Source organism: Meles meles, chromosome 4, assembly GCF_922984935.1.
Source record: "Meles meles chromosome 4, mMelMel3.1 paternal haplotype, whole genome shotgun sequence".
Taxonomy (NCBI): Eukaryota; Metazoa; Chordata; class Mammalia; order Carnivora; family Mustelidae; genus Meles; species Meles meles.
The window spans coordinates 102,179,505-102,200,812 of NC_060069.1; the positions used below are offsets into that span (position 1 = coordinate 102,179,505).

A 21,308-nucleotide genomic window follows, 5' to 3' on the forward strand; every position below is an offset into this window, starting at 1 on the left:
GGGGTGCGGGACGGGCATGAGTGCAGACACCTGCTCCGTCACCTGGCAGATACTTCTTGGATCAGTTTTTACTTCCTCCTTTGATTTCTGTTGGACTGCTAATTAGTTCACTAAAGCATTTAGCACAGCAGGATCAAAGAACAGTGTAAGTCTCAACTATTCAGATGCATTCTATATATTTTTAGCATCATAAACTTTAAAGAGGACAAGTGTTTCCTTGCCTGAGTCTCCAAAGGAAACGTGTCCTTCTGGTGTACCATGAGTTGTTGACAGATGTAACTTTACAGAAATTCAAGGAAGTGAGTATGCAAGGAAGGAGTCATAGTGGTCAGTAATAGTGCCTTAGGGTCAGCAACAGGCGCTCTGCGGGACGCCATGCACCCACATCCCCCATGGAAAGCCACCTATCAAATGGGACTCAGTGCAGCTGCTGCAAAGCACAGGACTATCTCCTTATTTTGGGGACACAGTGGCACCAAAGACCCTTCTCTTCAATGCATCCTGACAAGCATGAAGGGAACTCCAAAAGCTAATGTAATGCAATGTAATGTAATGCTCTCAGGGGCAGTCCAGCAATTCGTTAACATGTCTGCGTGTGCTCCCAGCTGCAACTTCTAAGTAACATACCCGTCTGTCCTCTAGCCTTCAGCTCAGTTTGATCCACATAGCCTGATGGATTTAAAGAATGATTTCATCTTTAAGGTGCAGATGACTATAAAGACTGATGAAATGCTCTTCTGTGAATTGTCTGAATTACCTGCTAGTAAAAAAAAATTTCATTACAAAATACATGTTTGTTAAAACAAATTTAAGTAATAGACAAGTGTACCCAGTAGAACAAGAAAGTCCCTTGCAGCCCTGAGGTAACTACCAGTATTTGCTAGGTTTACAGTTTCGAGTGGTAAGATAAAATTCTGTGTGTGGTTCAATAAATTGTTATTGTCCTTATTGCCTAGAAGGGATAGGCAGTTCCATCGTCTGCAATGACTTACATCCTTTTTCTGTGGAACATGTGTGAAGATTTACTCAGAAATGACCAAACACCCTAAATTGAAGTTTATTCCTTCTACAGTGTCCGTGTCCCCACGTCTTTCCTTTTAATATGATTATATAGCTGTCATTTATAAACCCTTTTAGACTAACAGCCACTAATGAAAACAGGACTAAAAGAAACTCATCTTTAGTCTCTTTCCATTCAAATCCCAATCTGCTTATCCCGACCTGTAGTGCAAAACACAGTACCAGCTTTCATCAACTGCCAGACATCAAATACCAAGTTCCTGTCCCTGCCAAGCCTGCAGATAAGGAAGGCTGAATCCTTTAAATAAACATGCCAAGGGCCTAAAGAAATGCCATAAAGCTTAAGTTTCCTCTCTTAAGCTTTCCTTTATTTTTACTTCACCTCAAGTGTCAATTAGCCATTGAGTCTTTAGCAGCCCATATTCTGACTGGGCCAGTGAGGACTTTCTACCTACCTCCTTTTTTTTTTTTAAAGGATTTTATTTATTTATTTGACACAAAGAGAGAGCACAGGCAGGGGGAGCGGCAGGCAGAGGAAAAAGGAGAAGCAGTCTCCCAATGAGACACCAATGAGGGGCTCGATCCCAGGGCCCTGGGATCATGACCTGAGCCAAAGGCAGACGCTTAACCATCTAAGCCACCCAGGCGCCCTTTTTACCTACTTACAGAACCTCCTAAATACCCACAGGAAAATCGCTTAGTCAATCACCTGTAGTTCTTGCTGGGCTATCCTAAAGACATGATTAGAAATACTACTGCTAACAAAATGCCCAAATAAGCAGTATCCCTGTCCTATAAAACTAGACAAAGTAACCAACAGGAAAAGGACTGTTTAGGGCCAAGGATAACTGAGGTCCGAAGGACGGGGACACCTCGGTAGCCAGAGGAGCCGCCTGGCTCTAACACAGATGTCCTTTAAAGCAAGAGAGTTCAGGAGACATGCTAATAAACACACTAATAAGCACCAACTATTTCCTTTAAAGAAAGCACTTTATTTTCCATTTAAGCAACTTGGTCACAGTACATTATTTTACATAAATGGCAGTTAAATTTTTAAATCTCCATTTAAAAGGCCTTGTGTCTGATCTGAGGTGATAAGAGGATACGAATACAAGTATAAAAACAGTGCAAAATGTCTAGCCCGCAGCCTCCGGACTTGGCGTCAGGAATCCCCTTTAATGTTGCTGGGCCAGGTGCATTAAATATTGAACATTAAATATTCCTGGGTTTCCTTAAGCCTAACAATCAGACTGAGAAATGTAATCAAATGAAAAGGCCCAAAAGCCCTAACAATGCAAATCATCGAATCCCCCAGACCATAGGATCAGAGCAGGCTGAGCCTGCAAGTTCTAGAACACGGCATTGTGTCAGTGGCGCCATGGGAAGAAATGCAGGATGTTTGTTGCATCAGTAACTAGAGTCCACCGGCTCTGGTTTTAAAGCTCTGCCTTCGAAGTATGGATTCCCTAGAAGAGAAGGTGCTGCCAGGAAGGCTAGAGTAGCAGTAAGTCAAAAGCCCAACTCAGAAATAGCCGGAAATAGCTGCAACCTCTAAAAGATTTATCTCCATGAACCATTCAGTCCTTGGCTGCTGCTGCTACTACAGCGAAGCATTTGGTGCCAGCTCGAGTGGGGTAGCAGTCCATCAGCAACAAGATTACATTTAGCTGATTTTGCAGAAAGTTTCTGTTCATCACAGCAAACACCCACAAGAACACAAGGAATTTTGTTCAGCACTAAGTTAAGCATAGCTCTCCTCCTTCCCTGGCATCGCCTTGGCAGTGTTTAATAAAAAATGGCATACTTGCCACGCTGCTGATGAGAAAACCAGATTCCAAACAGGTGCCTCAAGCAAAAGTCTCTATCCTCCCTTGCTTGTTTGAGGAAATTCTCTTTTTTCAAACGCAGGGTACCTAAATATGGCTAAAATGAAGTCCTATAAACCTACTTACCTCGTTTAAAGAGACCCTTAAATTTCAAAAAAACAGTGTTAAACATCCTGGTTAAAACTGTGCTTCTAGATGTCACGTTTTTGCTTCTGTTAGTTGAGCTTTGTAGTAAAAAGCTAATGTCCCAGCCAAAGGAAATATACTAGAGAGTCTGTGAAGCAGATGGTCAGTATTCTAGTGAACCTTACTGGCATTGTGTTTTCTGGCAGTGGAAGATTCTCGTATAGAAAATTTTCTCTTACTAAAAATATTAGAAGTACGAAGGACTATTGCATACGAGAAAGTCTGCAGCAGTCTTTCTGCTAGACAGGTGGCACAGTGGCAGACAACAATTACTTCATTCACCGAAGGACAACGCTACTTGAATGGCAAAGAGCTCCGGTATCCTAAGCAGACACAGAGGTGGCTGAGGTGAGATGACCAGCAGTGTCCCCAAAACTCACTTAAGGCTTGTTAATGGTCAGTTCATTTCAGGTAGGCCCAGCTATAACCATGAAGTACTCTTTGGGTATCATTAAAAAATAATTCTAAATACTGAAGGACTTTTCTCCTTTCATGCAATCCTGATTCTCAACTATTTTTCCCTTAAATCTTGTGAATGGACCCATTTCTTTTCCCCAGGAATAGTACACAAAGGCATGACCATAATGTAAATGGTCAGAATAGAATGGATGGTTATCAATATGTCTATTAACAGGCTGAGGAAGAAGGACATGGGGGGAGGGAATTCTGCCGGGTGGGGGAGGGCTGGCCTCTGGCCAACAAACTGCAGGTTTTAGGTTTGCAGAGCAATTCCCCCCACAGCCACCACCTCCACCACCACAGGTTTCTCTGGGACTCATTCGTTCACAGAGGCCCTGTCCTTTAAAAGGATAAAGTTCCTCAAATAGTTCCAGGTCATAAAAAGGGGTAAGAACCCAGGAGCCTAGATTTAGGGTGTCCTGGGGCCCACAGAAACCCTGCTCACAAAGAGCCCCCCATTTGCTGCTCTTTCTGGTGCAAATACTTCAATAGGCTTTTACCCCCATAAAACCATGGAGCTTTTCAAAAGTTTGAGCTTTCTTCTGTAAAATGCTGATCATGATCTCAAGAAACATAAAACAAGCAACTTCATCCCAACCAGCCGGAATAACAAACAGGGAGTCCTTATGCAGGTGAGGGAACCTGAGAGGCCCCATGTAGATCAACCATGAGGGGGGTGTGCTGTTATAAAAATGGCAGTCGTTCCTAATTCTCCCACATGACTTTGATCTCTTGGGTACTACTCATCTTGATCTTGTCATATTTGGATGCTTGTTAAAGAGCTGGCAAGAGATTGAAATTACCGACTACACTATTGTTTCCATGAATTCTATCATCAACTCTGAGACAATCAGAGTTGGCTATACATCTGCATTCAAGAGACTATGACCAGAGAGCTCTGGCCACATGTGCTGTCCTTGACATTATTCCTCTCTCTCCTCTCACAAACCCAGCCAAAAGGAATTAGTTCTATCAGACCCAATGTTAGTTCCAAATGAATGCTCGACTCTGGGCTAGAGCAAGGGCATCCCTGTAGAAACCACAGACTGCTAACATCCCCAGACTTGCTCTGTGGCTCATCCCAGTGGAATACAGAGCCTCCCACCGCTTAAATGATCCTTTTCAGGGGAGAGCAGTGACAAGCCTGTATAGAAGTGTGGCAACTGTCTTAAGGACAGCTTTGTTTCACGGCAGGACAGGGACAGTGCCAGCAGCAGAGGATAGAGCTGCAGGAAGTAGCAGTATTTCCTCTCAACACTTATAAATGTCTTACGACAGCAGCATGCACAGACAGACCGAAAAAGCCGGCAATACTTCCCCAATATTAAGGTAAAAACCAAAGCAAACTTAAGGACTCACGAATTTTTCTCTGGGACTGCAAAATGAGAACATGAATAAAACCAAATATTTCAAGAGGGTATTTTTCCTATCTGAAATGGCCTCATCCTAAGTCTATGGCAGAACAGACCCATTCTCTATAAATATTTAATCTTTTACACATTTTCAGTTTCAAGATATGATAAAAAAGATAACTTACGATTTTAGGAAGAGCTAGGGAAGAACCATAATCCATTAATTAGTGGAAACTATATATACCCTGTTTTTTCTCTCCAAGTGAGATACTTTGTCTAGGGCGAGGTGAATGAAAGGTAACGTGCGAGCAGGAAGATGCCCATCAACCCCTTAGAGAGTTCATGCCAGAAGAATATAAATGCCACAAAACTGGGTTTTGCAACGGAGTTGCTGTCACTGTAGCGTTTTGCATTACTTACTTGAGAAAAAAAAAAAAAAGCCCTTGATATTAACCAGCCACCCTACCCAGGAAAGAGGGTAAACTGTTCCCCCAGAGGCTATCTGTTTCCCTCTTCCAGCCTCATCGTAAGTGTGCTAGCACCTTCCCAGGTGAAACATGGGAAGAGGAAGAAAACAATAATGCCTTTGGAGTTTGGAGTTAAAGTAAATCCAAACAATAACTATAGAAGAAACGAGATAAATTGAAAGGCTCATTGCCTAAATCATGACCACTGTATATTACACTACTGATAATTGTAATTGTTATCGACTGTCCCTGCAGGATCTGGTGACAGTGAGAACCCATCGGATCACCTTCTGTTTGAGTAGCTAGCATCTAATACTTCAGAGAAAGAAATTACCATAACTGTACGATGTGGTATTTCAGGAGCTTTCTTTCATTCTGAAATGCTGACTATGGATTACTCGGGTAATTCTGGCTTCAGTCCTCTGACCTACTCAAATTTTTCTCAGCCTCTGAGTTTTTCTAATAATACTGCATCCCTCTTGGGTGCCTCTGTCGTTTTCCAGTGCTTACCACACACCTCGTCCCTCGCACGACCCTCACGACCGTGAGGCAGCCGAGGCAGGTGGCAGTACCCCACTTCACGGATGAACCTGAGACTCAGGGAAGTGACTCAACAAAGGGTCACATGGCTATCAGGAACTGAAAGAGCGATTGGAACGATCCTGATCCAAACTCTTTCTCCCCACTAGAGATGGGAATGGCTTCTACCAATCTGTGTGTTGGGAACCACAACCTCGTCCGCCCTTGGCGACTGAGTTTGTGAACAAGGTGACTGGAAAAGAATGGCTCTACTTTTACTGCTTGGATATAAAAATCTCTTAAGGTGAAGTCAGAACAGTTCATTTTCTTCCCAGTCCTGTGTCTAAACCTGAGCGTGGCCCGAGACAGCCTTTCAGAAACTGGGGAGAAAAACACACCCTGCATGGACGCCAACGTGTACAAGGGGAGGGAGCGGTGGGGGAAGCCGCCCCTCAGGCCACACGCAAGGCACTTCAGACAATGTCCTCGGCGGGGTGGTGGCAGGGGTGGCTGCCCAGGGTGGAGAACTGGTGCCAGTTCCGCAGGAAGCCCCGGTTGTACTGGCCTGTGTCCACGATGAGCCCGTAGAGGAGCCGGCGCCCTGTCTTCTGCCGCAGGGCCTGCTGGACTTCCCGCTCGGTGACGTTGTAACTGATGTTGATCAGCTGGATGAGGAAGATGTACGCCATGCCCGCCGTGATGATCACGGAGTACCACACGCAGGTGAAGGACAGAGCGGAGCTGGGAGGACAAAGGGCGGGTCAGCAGGCGGGTCGTTTCAGTCAGAAAGCCGGGCACCGCCCTCACGTCTGACACACGCGGGACCTGTCACCAAGGACTCTGGTGCCTTCCCCAGCTATTCCAATCGGAAGATGCTTTTCCACCCCAAACACCAAAGTGCTTAACCTGTGACCACTCACATGTCCTGGTTTATGCTCTCGTTCTTGCTGCCTCTTTTCCCAGTATGTCACACTGGAACAGCAAGGGCGTTTTTGCCTTTCGTATCCCCCACACAAGCAACACAGTGCCTGACGTAACAGCACTCAAAATCTATCAGATGAACGAACAATTCCTAAATCGCTCTTAACTGAGGGGAAAATGAAGGCACCGCGACACTGCCATCCACGTCCTCCAGGAAGCCGTGGGTGGAGATGCAGGGACAGCGCTAAAGCTATTCGTCTCCACTCTTCTCAGCACAGTGCTGGTGAGTGTAGGGGAGACAACAAGCCCCAACACCACATCCTGCTAGGTAGGAGCACCCGTCACACTTCAGGTCCAGCTTCTTCCAGCCAAACAGAATCACCCAGGACAAGACAGGAAGAGAGGCTGCTGATATGAACATCTGCCAAAAGATTGTCTTCTAACATTTGCAAATGAAGAGCTGGAAATGAACCCATCCCAAATCTTTATTTGTTAAGCTGAGAGGGACTCAGAGATGATGACCTCACCATAAAGATGAGGGACACCAGGGCTCAGCAGGCTGAAGTGAGGCACCTGGCCAGAGGGTGGGCCCCCATGGCAAACTGTGTTCCTCATTCCACATCAGTGGCCCACAGCAAGTCCACAGAACTCGTGCTTAGTGACACACAAACACACTCACTCACGGTGTGACTACAGAACTTCACAACCTACTAACACTCTCAATACAGAAAGAAAAGGAACTTAGCCCAAGGAGGAGGACACATCTGTTCTAATTATGTGCACAAATATCCAGATCTATAATGGCGACAGATCATCTATCCATAGACTAAGAAATACTTTCACAGGGGTGCGAGGTGAGCAAAGCAGGGGCTGTTCCGAGAATGAACAGTGATAAGAAAGAAAAGGACCCTGGGGGCAGTGCTGTCCTCGCTCAGACGGGGGTCACCAGACACCACACAGCATCCGCATCAGAGGAAACGTGGAGGGGGGCACATGGAACACAGGCAGGGGGGCCCACAGCTATCTGGGGAGGGGCTGGCTGGGCTCATGGTGGCAAAGCCCCAGCTGCTGACAGGGCATAGAGACCTTCACAATGTATAAATGTGCCCCAACCTAAGAGAGGAAATTCTGTCCTAGATACCACAGTAATCATGAGTGGTGATTTTTTAAAAAGTAGAACAGGACAAACCAATGGAGGTTAAAAAGTAAAGAAATGTTATACAAATTGTGAGCGCTCCACAAAAGGGCCAGAAGCAATAAATCAAGACAGGACTGGAGAGCGCAAGAAAGCCTCAATCAAGCGAGGACTTGCCATGATCGTTTATGACAAAACAGACCCCGCACATCCCCTGGGACTGCTGGTTTACGGCTGGCAGTTCACCATTGCTACTGTGGGCATGCAAGGCGTCATCTGACTCCTGAAGTCCCTGAGTGAGCCCAATCCTATCTGCAGGGTCAAGGATCCTTTTGACATCACCCTAGAAAAATGCACAATTTTGTTGTCCATTTCAAAGATACCCAGCATCCAATAACCTCTCCTAACCTAGCAGCAAAGCACGGCCCCTTGCATTAACAGCAACGCCCATTCCCTCCTATCTGGGCCTTGGTGCTCTGGTAGACACATCTCACCTGTAATCTGCATAGACTCCAGGACAATAGAAGAGAGCTGTGAAGACACTTCTATCTCTACAAATGGTGTCCAAGGTCAGTGTTATCCCATACACCGAGGTGAGCAAGAAGATCGAAAGGGCAAGTATAAATGCTTGATGATTGGATTCTCCAACACAGCTGTTTATCCTCAAAACAGCAGAGGGGGAAGAAAAAGCAAACATTTTTTTAAAGTTCTTGATGTAGACGGAAGAGAAATTTATCACGGTGATCATTGCATAATGAATAGAAACGCTGAGTGACCGCTGTGCACCTGATGTAATATAACATTGCAGATCCACTACAATTCAGTAAAAAAGGAAAAAAGTTTCCATCTAATGCACATAATAAACAAGAAAGTTTCAAAAACAGAGGTCATGCGAATTTCAATTAAAAAGTAAGTTCTCTTATTTTTCAACTTGCCAAAACTTGCCCACTGAGAGGTGTAGTCTTATGTTCTCTGCTCTTTCCAAAGTGAAATCTTATCATTAGGTCAAAACTGAGTAAAAAGCAGAAGCCGGCTACAAATCCTTCTAAATCGTAATGAGTTTATCACCCAACCATGAAGAGGGTTAACACTGTAACCACCATGAGAAGGAAAGGATGGTATCAGTTAGGAAAACTTAAAAAACCGGAAGTATTACACACTCAGGGAAAATATGTATTAAATTCATATATTAATACAAAGATCCCAAGAAGTTAGAAATGTGGTGTGGGGTGGAGAACTCGGTAATATGCAGACTACTTGTCAGGGAGGGAGTTCTGTCTCGTGGCCATGTGCTGGGCAGGGCGTACACCAAGAGGCCCCAGGGGCAGAGGTCATCTTTTACACAGAGCTGTCAGGCCTTCTGCAAACCAGCTCCCATGTGCACGCACACACACACATGCAAACACACAAGCACATACACGTGCCCACGTGTACGCACAAGAATACATGATGAAGACTCAGAAGTTAAAATCTGAAAGTGATAATACCTGCATATTCCTAAAGAAAGCCCTAGACAAGAGCTGTCCTTGGCTCAAGCCCCCACCTGAGGTCCTCTCCAAGGCCCTCCTGGCCTTGCTGCACCCGCTCCGTCCCCTCCGTCCCTCTCTATGGGGGAGGAGGGTACGCGACATGACAGAACCCCAGGCACGGAGAGCAGACTTCACTCACCACGAGTGCCGTGACAGCTAAGAGCTAGAGAGTAGCAAACGTGCTCCTTACAGCATTCACGTCTGAGTAAACTCTGCCCCTTTTAGATGCACACAGCGAAGCAGCAACACTATCTTTGAAAGTTGCACTTCACATCGCAGGGGCCTTGCATGTCCTCATTAGGCACTGGCCAGCTGGCAGGCGCCATGAAAGCCCATTTCTCTGCAAAGAGCAAATAACAAAACAGGGAACTACCTGGCAGGGCTGTCCCTCAATAATGCGGGCTAGGAGTCATCAGAACGATGAAAGATGTATGGGGAGGGGAAAAAGTCCCCTACAAATATGGGACACTTTCCTGAACTCCATGTTCAAAAGGCACAGCACAGGGAATTATGCCTATATTGATTCTGATCCATTCTTTAAAAAAAACCACCTCACTGCAAATACTTCTCTTTCATAAAGGAGAAAGTCACAGTGTGGGGGGGGGGGGGTACCGGCTCAGAAGGGAACAACAAAACAGCAACAACAATAACCAAGCCCTCCAGCAAATGACTGAAGGGACTACATTTGCGAAACTGGGAAAACGGATGACTAAGTGGGAACTTTATACCAGCCCACAAATATCTGCAAGGTGTGAAGCTGGGATCGACTGGAATTTTTGGATGGCACAAGGAAGATCAAACAGGGCCTGGGCTTATGGGGCCTTCCACTTTGCAAGCCTCCAAATTTTCCCACCTACCAGACACAGTGATGATCCATCCTCCGGACACAGATGCCACATATCCGGCAATGCCACGCACGGGCCGGCCGCACCAGCTGGCACTTGGCACACCAGTCCTCCTTCACCTTGGCGGGACTTCCAGCCAACACCCTGCAAGGGCCCTTAAGATCATCCTTGGGCGTGCGGTTGCTGAGGCTGCCAGCTGATTCCGCGCCGGAGAACCCTCTGGTCTTCTCCTGCCCGTCTCTGCTCAGGCTTTCAGTTTGGCTGCTGCCTAGAGATCTGTCACTACTTGCTGGATTTCTGAGGTAGCCTGGATTCTTCTTGGCTCTGTACAAGGCTAAGAGTATCAGGAATAACCCACAGGTAAGAAGAGCCAGCTGAGTGGGCCCCACACGCCCTTTGGGGACAACTTCCTGCAGGAACACATAGTACATGTAACCCAGAGAGAAGAGTCCGAGGCTCAGGAAAAACAGGGTCTGCTCTTTCCTTCTGTGAGTGAGGTAATAGTACCACAGAGCCAGCACAGGAAGGGAGGTCAAAACCACCACCCCCAGGAGGAAATGCCAGGAAGCCACACGCAGGAAGATGGGCAGCAGGATGAGTGGGGGGAGGATGCTAATATTAACTTTTTGGGCTCCCCTGAGCCCAGGAATTCGGAGGCGATCAGAAATAGTATCCATGATTCTTTCACAGGTCTCCGGCGGCACGGATTTACCCGTGATCCATCTATGCAGAAGAGCACAAAGAGAAAATAATGTTTAGAAATGGAACAGTTAACACTATTTCTCCACGAAGCGAAAACATAGGAATAAACACACATTCTGTGCAAGTACTGTTCAGATTGGAGAGAGTATAGAGACTTAAGATCCTCAAAAAAAAATTCATAATCTAGTTGTGAAGACAACATGGGAATTTGGGAAGGATCAGAGATGAGACAAAGCAGCAAAATTGCCCAGTGAACTATTGTGGCCAAACACCGTAAGGCATGCTCAGAGGGGAATGCACGCTGCTGGGTGGAATCATGGGGGGGGGCGGTCTCTGTGAGAAAGGTGGGCTCTGTGCCCCACCTTGACGGCGGCGGGCTAACATGTGGGGGGTGAGGGGGGCAGGGAGGTGTTCCAGTGCAGCCGGACGTGTGCAGCACACACATGTCCTGCGCCCGGGGTGTCACCAGTCTAGCAGGGCTGGGGGCGGCGGGGGCAGGGACTGTGTGAGGAGAGCAAACTAGTCAGAGCGAAATGACTGAGCTTTGTGGACCCACAGTATTTCCTGACATGTTTGCACACTTAGGCTAGCAAGACAAGGGATGGTAATTCTTGATGTAGACAAACAATTTAGAAAAGTAAGGCAACAACTTGGCCATGAGGGAAGATAAGTACAAGGGAGTCACACAGAGCAACAGGACAGAAGGAAGACTGGGAGCCATCTCCTGAGACAGGTATGGTGGGAGTAGGCGAGAGAGCTCAGGGACAGCCTGGGTCCCAAGGGCTAGAAGAGAGAAAGAGGTTAATGGAAGAGCTGTGGTCTTGAGTGATGGAGGTTATGGAAACAGCATCATTTTTCCATTCATTAAAGCAGAGTGCTCCATTTTCTCTGTATGGATTTTAGACTAAGTCCATTTAAAAATACCTGTAAAAAGACTAAAGACACGGTTAAGGAAGAATTACAAAAAGGCTACAGGGTCTTCAGGGTTCTGGCAGTGAAGTACAGTGGTCCCAAGACACTTTTCATGTCTAGAGGAATACACCAAGCTTTAAGTCAGCAATGTGCCGCTACAGTCACTGTTTTAACCGGAAGTAATTATTGATGGGAAAAGCCAAGTTTCCAACATCCTTATTCTCCTCCCACATTGTGCTTCCCATATGGCAGCAAATTTTAGGTATATAATTATTTAGAAGACGGTTTAAAACCTCGTTATTACTGTTTGGTACAGAAATTTTTTTCCCTGATGTTGAAAAATCATCTTTTTGGATATTAATTTCCAACCCTTTGGAGAACGGTGAAAATAAAAGCCAAATATCGGCCAAGACAGTGTCACTGCCCATGCTGCAAACAGCCAGCCCAGTGCAGGCATGTGCCTGCTGCTGGTTTTCCTCCCAAGGGACAAGGGGTGAGACCAATGCCAACAGCAGGAACATGAGCTTTCGACCTTCAAGACCCTTGGTGGCCAGGTGCAGTCTAGCCTCAAGCAGTCAATCTCGAGACACTGAGAACACAGAGAATGTGTTTTCTCTGGCACCAGTGTGTTCACTTTAAATGTACAGATTCTGGGCGCTTGGGTGGCTCAGTTGGTTGAGCAATGCCTTCAGTTTAGGACATGATCTTGGGGTCCTGGGATCAAGTCCCACATCGGGCTCCCTGATCGGCTGGGAGCCTGTTTCTCCTCTTCCTTTCTCCCTGCTTGTGCTGTCAGGTGAATAAATACAATCTTTAAAAAAAAAAAAAATTTTTTTAAATAAATAAATTCTCTAAATGTACAGATTCTACTGCTCTGCGCTTCATTTTTTTATACACTTAACTTGCCACTATCCCTTTATTTGCCTGCTCTCTCCATCATCTTCTCCCTTTAAGTGAAAAATAATGTCCTACTAAACTGAGCAGAATAGACAGCTGTGCAGTTGTGCACTACTGAGTAACTCACCTTCATAAAAGCCTCACACCTGACACAGAAGACAACTCTCAATTTTAGATCCTCAGAAAAATCATCAAGAGCAAAATCTAGTGTTCTGGATGGCTACACTTCAAGCAAGCGTGGTAGTTCTCCAAAGAGCCAGTGGGGTCAGCTTCATGAACCGCTCTGCCCTTACCTATCACACCCTTCATCGAGATCCTGGCAATCACACAAACAAGCAGCCACGTGGTTCTTCTCCCCATTTCGATCTATGTACTCGCAGCAGCACAGGGGCTCCAATTCAGGTTCTTCCGCTTTGTTTTTCTTCACTGGCTTCATACTGCCCTTCTGTGTCATGATTTCCACCTGTCACCACGAGGTGTAGGAAGCCCTCGGTAGGGAAAGGTGTAAAGAACACGACTCACATCTTGTAAACACATCCACGTCTCTGATTATCCGCCAACGCCTGAGAAATCAAACAGGAGAAGAAAGCGGGGGAGGGGGAGTCTCATTTTCATCAGGCTTTTCTTGCTGGGCTCGGCCAGACAGGAAGCTCTAGGGGCTCCCAGCTGCCTTCACCGCCCCTTCCCACCAGGGCTGGCGTCTTCTGGGTACCAGCGGTTTCCATGGTGACAGCTGACCACAAGGCCGGGACAGCCCGGGCGCGGGCGGCTGCGCTCACCTGCCGGTGCAGGATGCGGAGGGCCGAGCAGTCCCCGCCCAAAGCCCGGGTGCAGGTGGAAACCCGCCCTCTGGGCTGCGGGCGGAGAAAAGCTTCTGCCGCCGGGGCCGGCACGCGCACCCGGCTCCGGGGAGGCCACCAGAAGCCCGTGCAGCGCCCGAGGTCGCCGTCCAGCCGGGTCGTTCCCGCTCCGCGCAGGGCGCACCTCTCCCGCCCACGCCAACAGTGAGGACGTGGGCGGGCCGAGAGCGCCGCCCCGCCCAAAGAATGACCTTGGAATGGAAGTTACCTGTGTTCCGGGGCCGAGGTGCGATTGCCGCGGAAGAGGCCCAGTTAGAGGGAAGAAAGGCTGATTCCTCCCGAGGCGCGGTCGCGTCTTCCGAGCTTTGCTCCCTGGGCTTTCGATGTGACGGCTGGAGTCCCAGAGACCCGGGCTCCGCTCCGCCGCGCCTCCGCTACCGCCCACCTGTGAGCACAGGCGGCCGTGGCCCGGGCAGCGCGCCCGCCTCCCCGCCGCCCTCCTGCCCGCCGGCTCGGCGTGGCAAGTCCGCGCGCGCTTCCGGGTACCCCGCCCCCGGCGCCGGGGATCCCCGCCCGCCCGCACGTGCGGCGCCCGCAGCTCCGCGGAGCCGCCGGCCAGGCCCCTCCCCCGGCCCGAGGCCCTGGCGCCCGGAGGTAGCGAGGACCTAAGGACCGGCACCTGGGGGTGGGGTGCAGGCGGCGGGGCCCTGGGCTGGCCCGGCACCTCCGCCCCGACCGGCCCCTGTGCTGCCCCACGGGTGCCTGCGGGCGGTACGTGGGCGGGGCAACACCAGAGCTCTCGGCCCGGGAAGGTGCGGACGGAAAGACGGGAAACCCGGGAACCCGGAGGAGTCCCCAAGCACTGGAGACCCGTGGGTCGTCCAGTCTTCATTCAGACGCGGGCAACAGGCTTAGGTGGAGATCTCTACCGCAAATTGTTACCGAGGCACCGCCCCCAAATTCTCCAGCCTTCCCTTAAAGGCCCATCGCTGTCCCTGATCTGTTCATTTATAAAGCTGGTTCTTTCTCATGATTTCTGGCGAGCAGATTCTACATTCGACCGGCAGGCCTACTAGTACTTTTGTCCCAACAGTCTGCATATTTGAAATGAAATGACTCCTCTTTGAGTTTTATTTTTGCACAAATTTTTTTAAAGAGTGTAGGCCCATATACACGTTTTCACTACAGCAAGTTCCTAGTTATTTGTACTTTTTGTTGTGTTTTTTTAACAGAAAAAAAAAAAACGACAACTAAAGACATTTTGGGTTTTATTAATATTCAATTTACACAACAGGCTCAAATGCAATTAAGTTCTACATACATACATGTTATTCTTAATCTATAAAGCAACTTTGGTAATTTTCTTTGAGGTATATTTATTGAGTACAAGTTTTAAAGAAAATCACAAAAATATTCAGCTTGCCACTGATCACTTTTGTGAATTTAACAGAGAACAAAGTCTTCAAGTTTATAATCCAGTGACTCACTCACAGCCACACTTCATGAATCAAAAAATCCCCAGGTAAGTACACTGGTACCCCCAAGATAATTTTGTTGGAAATCACCCAGAGAAATCCATTTTCCCTATAATTAAGTCAATATTTTCATTCTCTACAGGCATCTCAAAAATGACTTTAGCTATCTCCTGTGGCTCTGGGGAAAGAAACATTTAATTAAGGTAAGCATTGTCCAAACAGTGAGAATATATACAAATCATTCAGCACTGTCTTTCTCTTGTCCCAAAGACGTCACTTGTATTGAGACATATACAATTTAGGCATATTGAGTTTTATGCCTAAAAACTTTTCATGAAAGAACCAAAACATCTGTCTGACTTTGAACTTCAGTCAGTGCCCTAGTATTGGGACATAATACCCCAAAAGTTTTTACTAAAGAGCTAGAAAGTTTGTGTCTGGTTTTAACTTACCAGCTGAAACAAGCCGCACACATGAATGAATAAATGAAGACATATGTGGCTACTGAAAAGTAACCCACAAATTATTTTCAACCAGGTGGTTCACTTCCACCATGAAAGACTGCTAAACTGAAGCCAAGCTTAGCTCAAGTGTTCATCTAATTTGTCACCAAATGCCCAGATTTTAATGTAATCCTCTGCTTTATAAAATCAGAGCATGGTTCTTCATTTTGAGTGCTGCTATCCTGTATGTTTGCTCTTCCAGATTCACTCTTCTACCTTCTGATCCATGAAGGGGCAAGATAATCTCACCTCTGATAGCTACCTGAAGAAGAAACAACTACTTCTTTAGAAAAATACAACTACTTCTTTAGAAAAATACAACTACTTCTTTAGAAAAATACAACATAGCTCAAGAATATTTCAGATAATAATTACCAACCTGCAGACTCAAAAGGTTTGACTATTGAATTTACATGCTAACTAAGTGAAGACATTGTAGTATTTACAGTACACAAACTGAGAAATGTTACACGCCTGAAGACTGGTCCTTCAAAAGTAGTAATGATAAAAAAGGTTTATTCTTCTATTGTCTTCTTTAGTCTCCTGAATGTATCTCAACTGGGAAAGCAGCGTACTGGACACCTATTCTATGCTAACAGATAAAGTATCAAATTTTAAACCTCACTGTAAAAATCAGTTCAGAGTGTCTCATTTTCTTTTTGTATCAGAAATTCAAATCCACAAAATATTTCATGCTTCACTGGAGAAATTCACTGCTTGGAATTATGTATAAGAAGTGAAGAATGGATTGTTAAGACCATCAGAAACTACTTATCAAATTAGTGTTATTAAAAAGAATGTTCATGTTAGAAGTACCAATAATAAGCAAATGTGGAAATGTTCGATGACAATTAAAATGCTTCATCCTCTGGTTTTCTTTAAGATGTTTCCTTTTAGTTCCAAGTATCTCTACAATTTCAGGCCTTGAGATCACTAGCTTTCGACAGTCATGCCAGTCTTGTTCTTATTTAGTAGATCAAAAGTTCTCTGAAGCATAATGAGTGAGCTCTTTAACTGCAAACAAAATTAATTTTCAAAATCAGTTTAGCATTTTTTCTTATTTTTATGCCAAATAGTTATATTCAATATAGTTTTATTTATACTGATGCCCAAATAAAAGACTGAATTTATAAAACACATCAGTATGACTGCTAAGCTCTTCCTATCCATTGTGGTCCTGCACCTCTCCCTCCACTGTCCTGCTATGCATGCTGCCCCCCAACAGATGGGTTTTTTAAATGGTTTCTCAAGTTGCACTGGTCTCTCCACTATCCCCCAAACAAATCTGGTTCTCCCTGTGGACCTCTGTTGCTATTACGCTCAAACCTTGTCTTCATCCGTTTAGAACTTCCCCATCCCACCCCCTCCGTGTCGCCTTCTGTAATCATCCTGCCTTTAAACTCCCAAAGTATTACCACTTACTTGACACTTAACTTTGTACTTTTTTATAGTTTTTAACAATACACAGATTTCTCTAATAAAATTACAGGCAACTTGAGAGCAAGAATTCTGTTTTATGCTTCTTTATATTCATTCATTTGTTCATTCATTCAGCAAATGTTATATGCTGACCTACTACATGCTGCATATGTACTAAGCGGAGCACTGGGTATACAATGGTAGACCAAAAAGGCACTAACCCTGCCTTCATGGAGCTCACAGACCAGTGAGGAATACAGAACTAAAACGAATCATCACATATATAAATATATAATTCCACAAGGCATTAAGTTTTTCACTGGAAGAAGGCAGTGTCATTTTCTGAAATACGTCAGGTAGAGGGGAGTCAGTCCGGCTCAGGATGAAAACTGAATTCTGTTTTGGACATGATCAGTTAGTGGTGGCCCGTTAGCATCCAGGTGAAGATGCCAAGTCATCAGTGACTGCGTGAGCCTGGGGCTCAGGGAAGAGGTCCGGGTAAGAGAGATGGATTTGGGAATCAATGGCATGTGTAGCACAAGCAAGAGAGTGGATAAGACCATCTGATGGGAAGTAGAGGGGAAGGGAAGAGAATCTAACACAGAAGGCCTGGCAGTACTAGGCCAGGGAGAGGAGATGGTTTTAACCAGCAAAAAGCAATTTTGCTTTATGCTAAGTACAAGAGACAGTCACAAAGACCATAATAATTCCATTTATGTGAAATGCCCAGAATGAGCAAACCTATAGATATAAAAAGTAGATTAGTGATTGTAGGAGTTGAGAGACTGCTAATGGGTACAGGGTTTCATTTGGGGGTGATAAAAATGCTCTGGAATTTAGGCAGTGGTGATGGTTGTACAACTTTGTGAATATGCTAGAAATTCTTTAAAAGGTGAATTTTATAATATTGTCATTTATATTGGCTGGGTTTTTCATTTTTTTAAATTAAAATTTTTCTTTTTTTTTTTATTTTATTTATTTGACAGAGAGAGAGCACAACAAGGGGAGCAGCAGGCAGAGGGAGAGGGAGAAGCAGGCTCACAGAGCAGGGAGCCCAATGCGGGGCTTGATCACAGGGCAATGGGATCATGACCTGAGCCAAAGGCAGACACTCAACGACTGAGCCACCCAGGCACCCCAGGGTTTTCCATGGTTTTAATGAAGGAAAGATTAGATACGCTTCAAGAAAGGAGTGGTCAGCTCTTGTCAAATGTTCACAAATGTAAGATGTAAACTAAAAAAATGTATATTTAAAAGCCAGAGGTCACTGGAGACCTTAGCTTGAGCAATTTCATTGGACGACAAGGGGGAAGAAAACAAGGCAGGAATAGGCTGAAGAGCAAATAAGTGGCTTAAATATAGGTATCTAATTTTGCTCCCTCCTGAAACTAAAAGCACAATAAAAGGATTTTTTTAGGCATAAATCCACAAGGACAGGGAGAACAGAAACAGCAAAAGCAACAACACAACATTGGAAACTAGAAAGCAGATGGATGACTTAGCAGACCAGAAAAAGCGGAATCCTAAACTAACTGTAGAGAAAGCTTGGGAACCAACCAAATTTACCCTGAAGAGGCCTCAAAAGCCTCGGAAATTGACAGAAATCTCTGGAAGTCAGAATAAAGAGAAAAGGACTAAAAATGAGAATTATACAAAAAAAGTGTTGAGACCATCCCCCTATGCCCTGCCCTCCTGCATCCCTCTTACTTTCACTCTGCTCCTAAAATGCTGGCAGCCAGCCCTTAATCCTTCAGATGGAGACTGGAAGGCTATTCTCTATGGAAACTGACCAATCTAAGAGGAAGGACCTAAAGATAGTGATACCAGGATTTCTCAACCAACAGCTCTGCCAGATCTACAGAGAAGTTCAGGGTACACCAACCCAATCCACGTTAAGAGCTTAAGAGTTTCTGATCCACACAAGTAGACAACCAAAGACTATAGACATCTAGTGAAATCCTCTTACTCTAGGGATAGAAATCAAAACAGGGGGAAAGGATCTTGATGGAAAGTGAGTAGGTAAGAAGAAGGGGAAAAATTTTTAACCATCAGTAATATGATCAGAGAGATGAAGATATTATAGTCATTTTTAAAAGATCACAATGGTATTAAAAAAAAAGAAAATTCAGGAAAGTAATAGGTCTTTGAAACTAAAAACTTGTTAGCAAAAATTGAAAGATAGAAGAATGTGAAGATTAAGTTGAGGAACTTTGAGGAAGCAGAACAAAAAAGCAAAGAGATAGAAGCTGGAAAGAAAAAATAAGAAGATTAGACAGCCTGTCCAAAAGAAGGCAGACATCTGAATTACAGGAGCCCTAGAAAGTCAGAAGAGGGAGAGTGGAGGGGATGAGATCATCAGCTGTGTAACTCAGTATTTCCCAGAACTAAAGGGCCTGAGTTTCCAGACTGAAGAATGAGAAACGGTAAGAGCCTCAGAATTCTCAATACTGGAAGCTGAAAAACAATGGAGCAATGCTCTGAAGGAACATTGTTTCCAAGCTAAAATTCTATCCCCAGCCGAACTATTAATCAAGGGGAAGGACAGAATAAAAACTTCTCAACACTAGGGAAGTCTTAAAATATTTACCTCCACGTTCTCTTCTCAGGAAGCTACTAGAGGATGTGCTCCATTAAAAGAAAGGAGTAAACCAAGAAAGCAGAAACCATTCTGGATATAGGAAACAGAGGGGGTACTCAACAGGAATCCCCAGGCTGAGAGCTGTGCACCTGCAGAGAGGACCCCTGGGCCTGACTAGAGCCAGTCAGAAGGCTCCCCTCATAGACTACCTGAGGTGAATGAAGGTTACAAGAGGCAGAGCTGTAGGGGATGAGATACTTATAAATAATATAATAAACTAATCAATTGTCATAAAACAATTCCAAGGATAAGAAAAAGCACAGAAAAGAAAAAGTAGTTATGGTTTATTCCATGGCTCAGCTCAGGATAGAAAACTTAATCAAAACAAAGCAAACACTGGATACTGATCTAACCAAAATTATAATGTCCTTGGGAGGATGGGGGAATCAAAAAAGAGGACAAGAAGAGATGAAAGAAAAGAAAACCTTTGTCTTCCATAATAGGAGGTCGAAAGGTCATGTCTAAAACTGAAAAATCAAGCAATATCAATACATGCTTGTTACTTATAAACATGGAGGTAAACACAAAAAGAATCTAAAAAAGAGTTAAAGATTGTTGTGTCTGGAAAAGTGCAGAGTGGGACTGCTGTTTTTCTGAAAAAACCTTGTAGAAAAGTTAACCATGTGAAGGAGTCACTTTGGTGAAAATAAAACCTTAAAAAAGTGAATGGGTTATGAAGGATAAAGCAGTGACAGCCACAGCAGACAACTCTGAAAAAGCCAGACTGTGAAAGACAGTGAGAGAGATGGGCAGGTGGAGAAGGATGTGGATGGTATGGGTGCTTTAATGTAGGAGAGCGCACAGCAGGACCACGTGCAGATGGGACCGATCCAGCTGACCGAGGGAAACTGAAAACAGGATGCTGGTGGGTGATGGATGGAGTCTCTCACTAACACCTGCTGGGAATCTCCCTACAGGCAGAGCACTACTCTGACAGGCATGGACAAGAGGATGGGGTGCGGTGACTGGAAATCTGTAGATTTGGGTATAGAAAGAGAGAAAAACTCTCTTTCCTCCTGACACAAGGTTATCAGTAGAAAGTTGGGGAAATAGGAGGCTGAGGAGGAAAAATGGAAATATGACCCACTCTTGCCAGGGGAGGGGGGATGGAGAATGTCACCAGCAGCTGTAGCTGCTGTGCATTAGAAGAATGCCTAGTGGAAGATGTCACCTTTAATGCCCCACGTGATATCCTGAAAAATGCTCAAAAACTGGATCTTCTAAAAAACAAACCAATGCACAGAAGAAAGAATGGAAGGAAACAAAATATTAATGACTGAATGCTAGAACTATAGGTTTTCTTCTCTTCCACCATCTAGTTTTCAATCTTAAAAAGTATGCATATACTATATCATAATGGAAATAGTAATCTTTATTTTTCAAAGGGAATCCTAAGTTTTGGTTCATGGAACTGAGCAGCACATATTGATAATACTGTGCTCAAGAGATAAATGTTTATAGCAAAACATCAAAATAACTTAAATGGTCATTCTTCAATGGAGAACTGGTGAAATAATTGTACCACATTTATACAGTTGAATTCTATGCAATTGTTAAAAAAAGAGGAAGTCCTTTATATGCTAATATCAAAGCATCTCCAAGATATATGGGTAATAGATAAAATAACAGTGTATACAGGACCTACCATTTTTATGAAAAGTTATTATTAAGCATAAATTTTTATATAGAGGCATCTATAAAAA

The 21,308-nt window shown here is 45.0% G+C and overlaps 2 protein-coding genes across 8 annotated transcripts in view; both read right to left on the bottom strand.

The window, feature by feature from the left end:
- Positions 1-628: 628 nt before the first annotated feature.
- ZDHHC23 (zinc finger DHHC-type palmitoyltransferase 23) lies at positions 629-14,134 on the bottom strand. Of its 6 annotated transcripts, none has more exons than XM_046001301.1 (6): positions 13,839-14,134; positions 13,064-13,333; positions 10,272-10,982; positions 8,380-8,538; positions 6,395-6,570; positions 629-757 (listed from the first exon to the last, which is right to left on the bottom strand). In XM_046001301.1, the coding sequence occupies exons 2-6, from the start codon at positions 13,222-13,224 to the stop codon at positions 651-653; spliced, it is 1,314 nt and encodes a 437-aa protein (XP_045857257.1). In that variant the 5' UTR covers positions 13,225-13,333; positions 13,839-14,134; the 3' UTR covers positions 629-650. The 6 variants fall into 6 exon arrangements, with proteins under 6 accessions (XP_045857257.1, XP_045857255.1, XP_045857256.1 ...); XM_046001299.1 differs by having other exon boundaries at positions 8,380-8,547; positions 13,839-14,131; XM_046001300.1 differs by lacking the exon at positions 13,839-14,134 and adding an exon at positions 13,550-13,824 and having other exon boundaries at positions 8,380-8,547.
- Positions 14,135-15,886: 1,752 nt separating this feature from the next.
- Positions 15,887-21,308, bottom strand: part of GRAMD1C (GRAM domain containing 1C) — a 91,410-nt gene continuing 85,988 nt past the window's right edge. For both annotated transcript variants that reach the window (XM_046001298.1, XM_046001297.1), the window contains one exon: positions 15,887-16,562. In XM_046001298.1, coding sequence (XP_045857254.1) covers positions 16,482-16,562 — 81 coding nt within the window. In that variant the 3' untranslated portion in view covers positions 15,887-16,481. The remainder of the gene's footprint in view (positions 16,563-21,308) is intronic.

Excerpts from the sequence above, each read along its gene's own strand:
- ZDHHC23 (XM_046001299.1), bottom strand. The coding sequence starts at position 13,224 with ATGACACAGAAGGGCAGTATGAAGCCAGTGAAGAAAAACAAAGCGGAA. Across the intron at positions 10,983-13,063 it reads CTCGATGAAGGGTGTGATAG|ATGGATCACGGGTAAATCCG; the intron begins GTAAGGGCAGAG and ends TCTTCTGCATAG. Across the intron at positions 8,548-10,271 it reads ATGGATCATCACTGTGTCTG|GATAAACAGCTGTGTTGGAG; the intron begins GTAGGTGGGAAA and ends TGCTGTTTTGAG.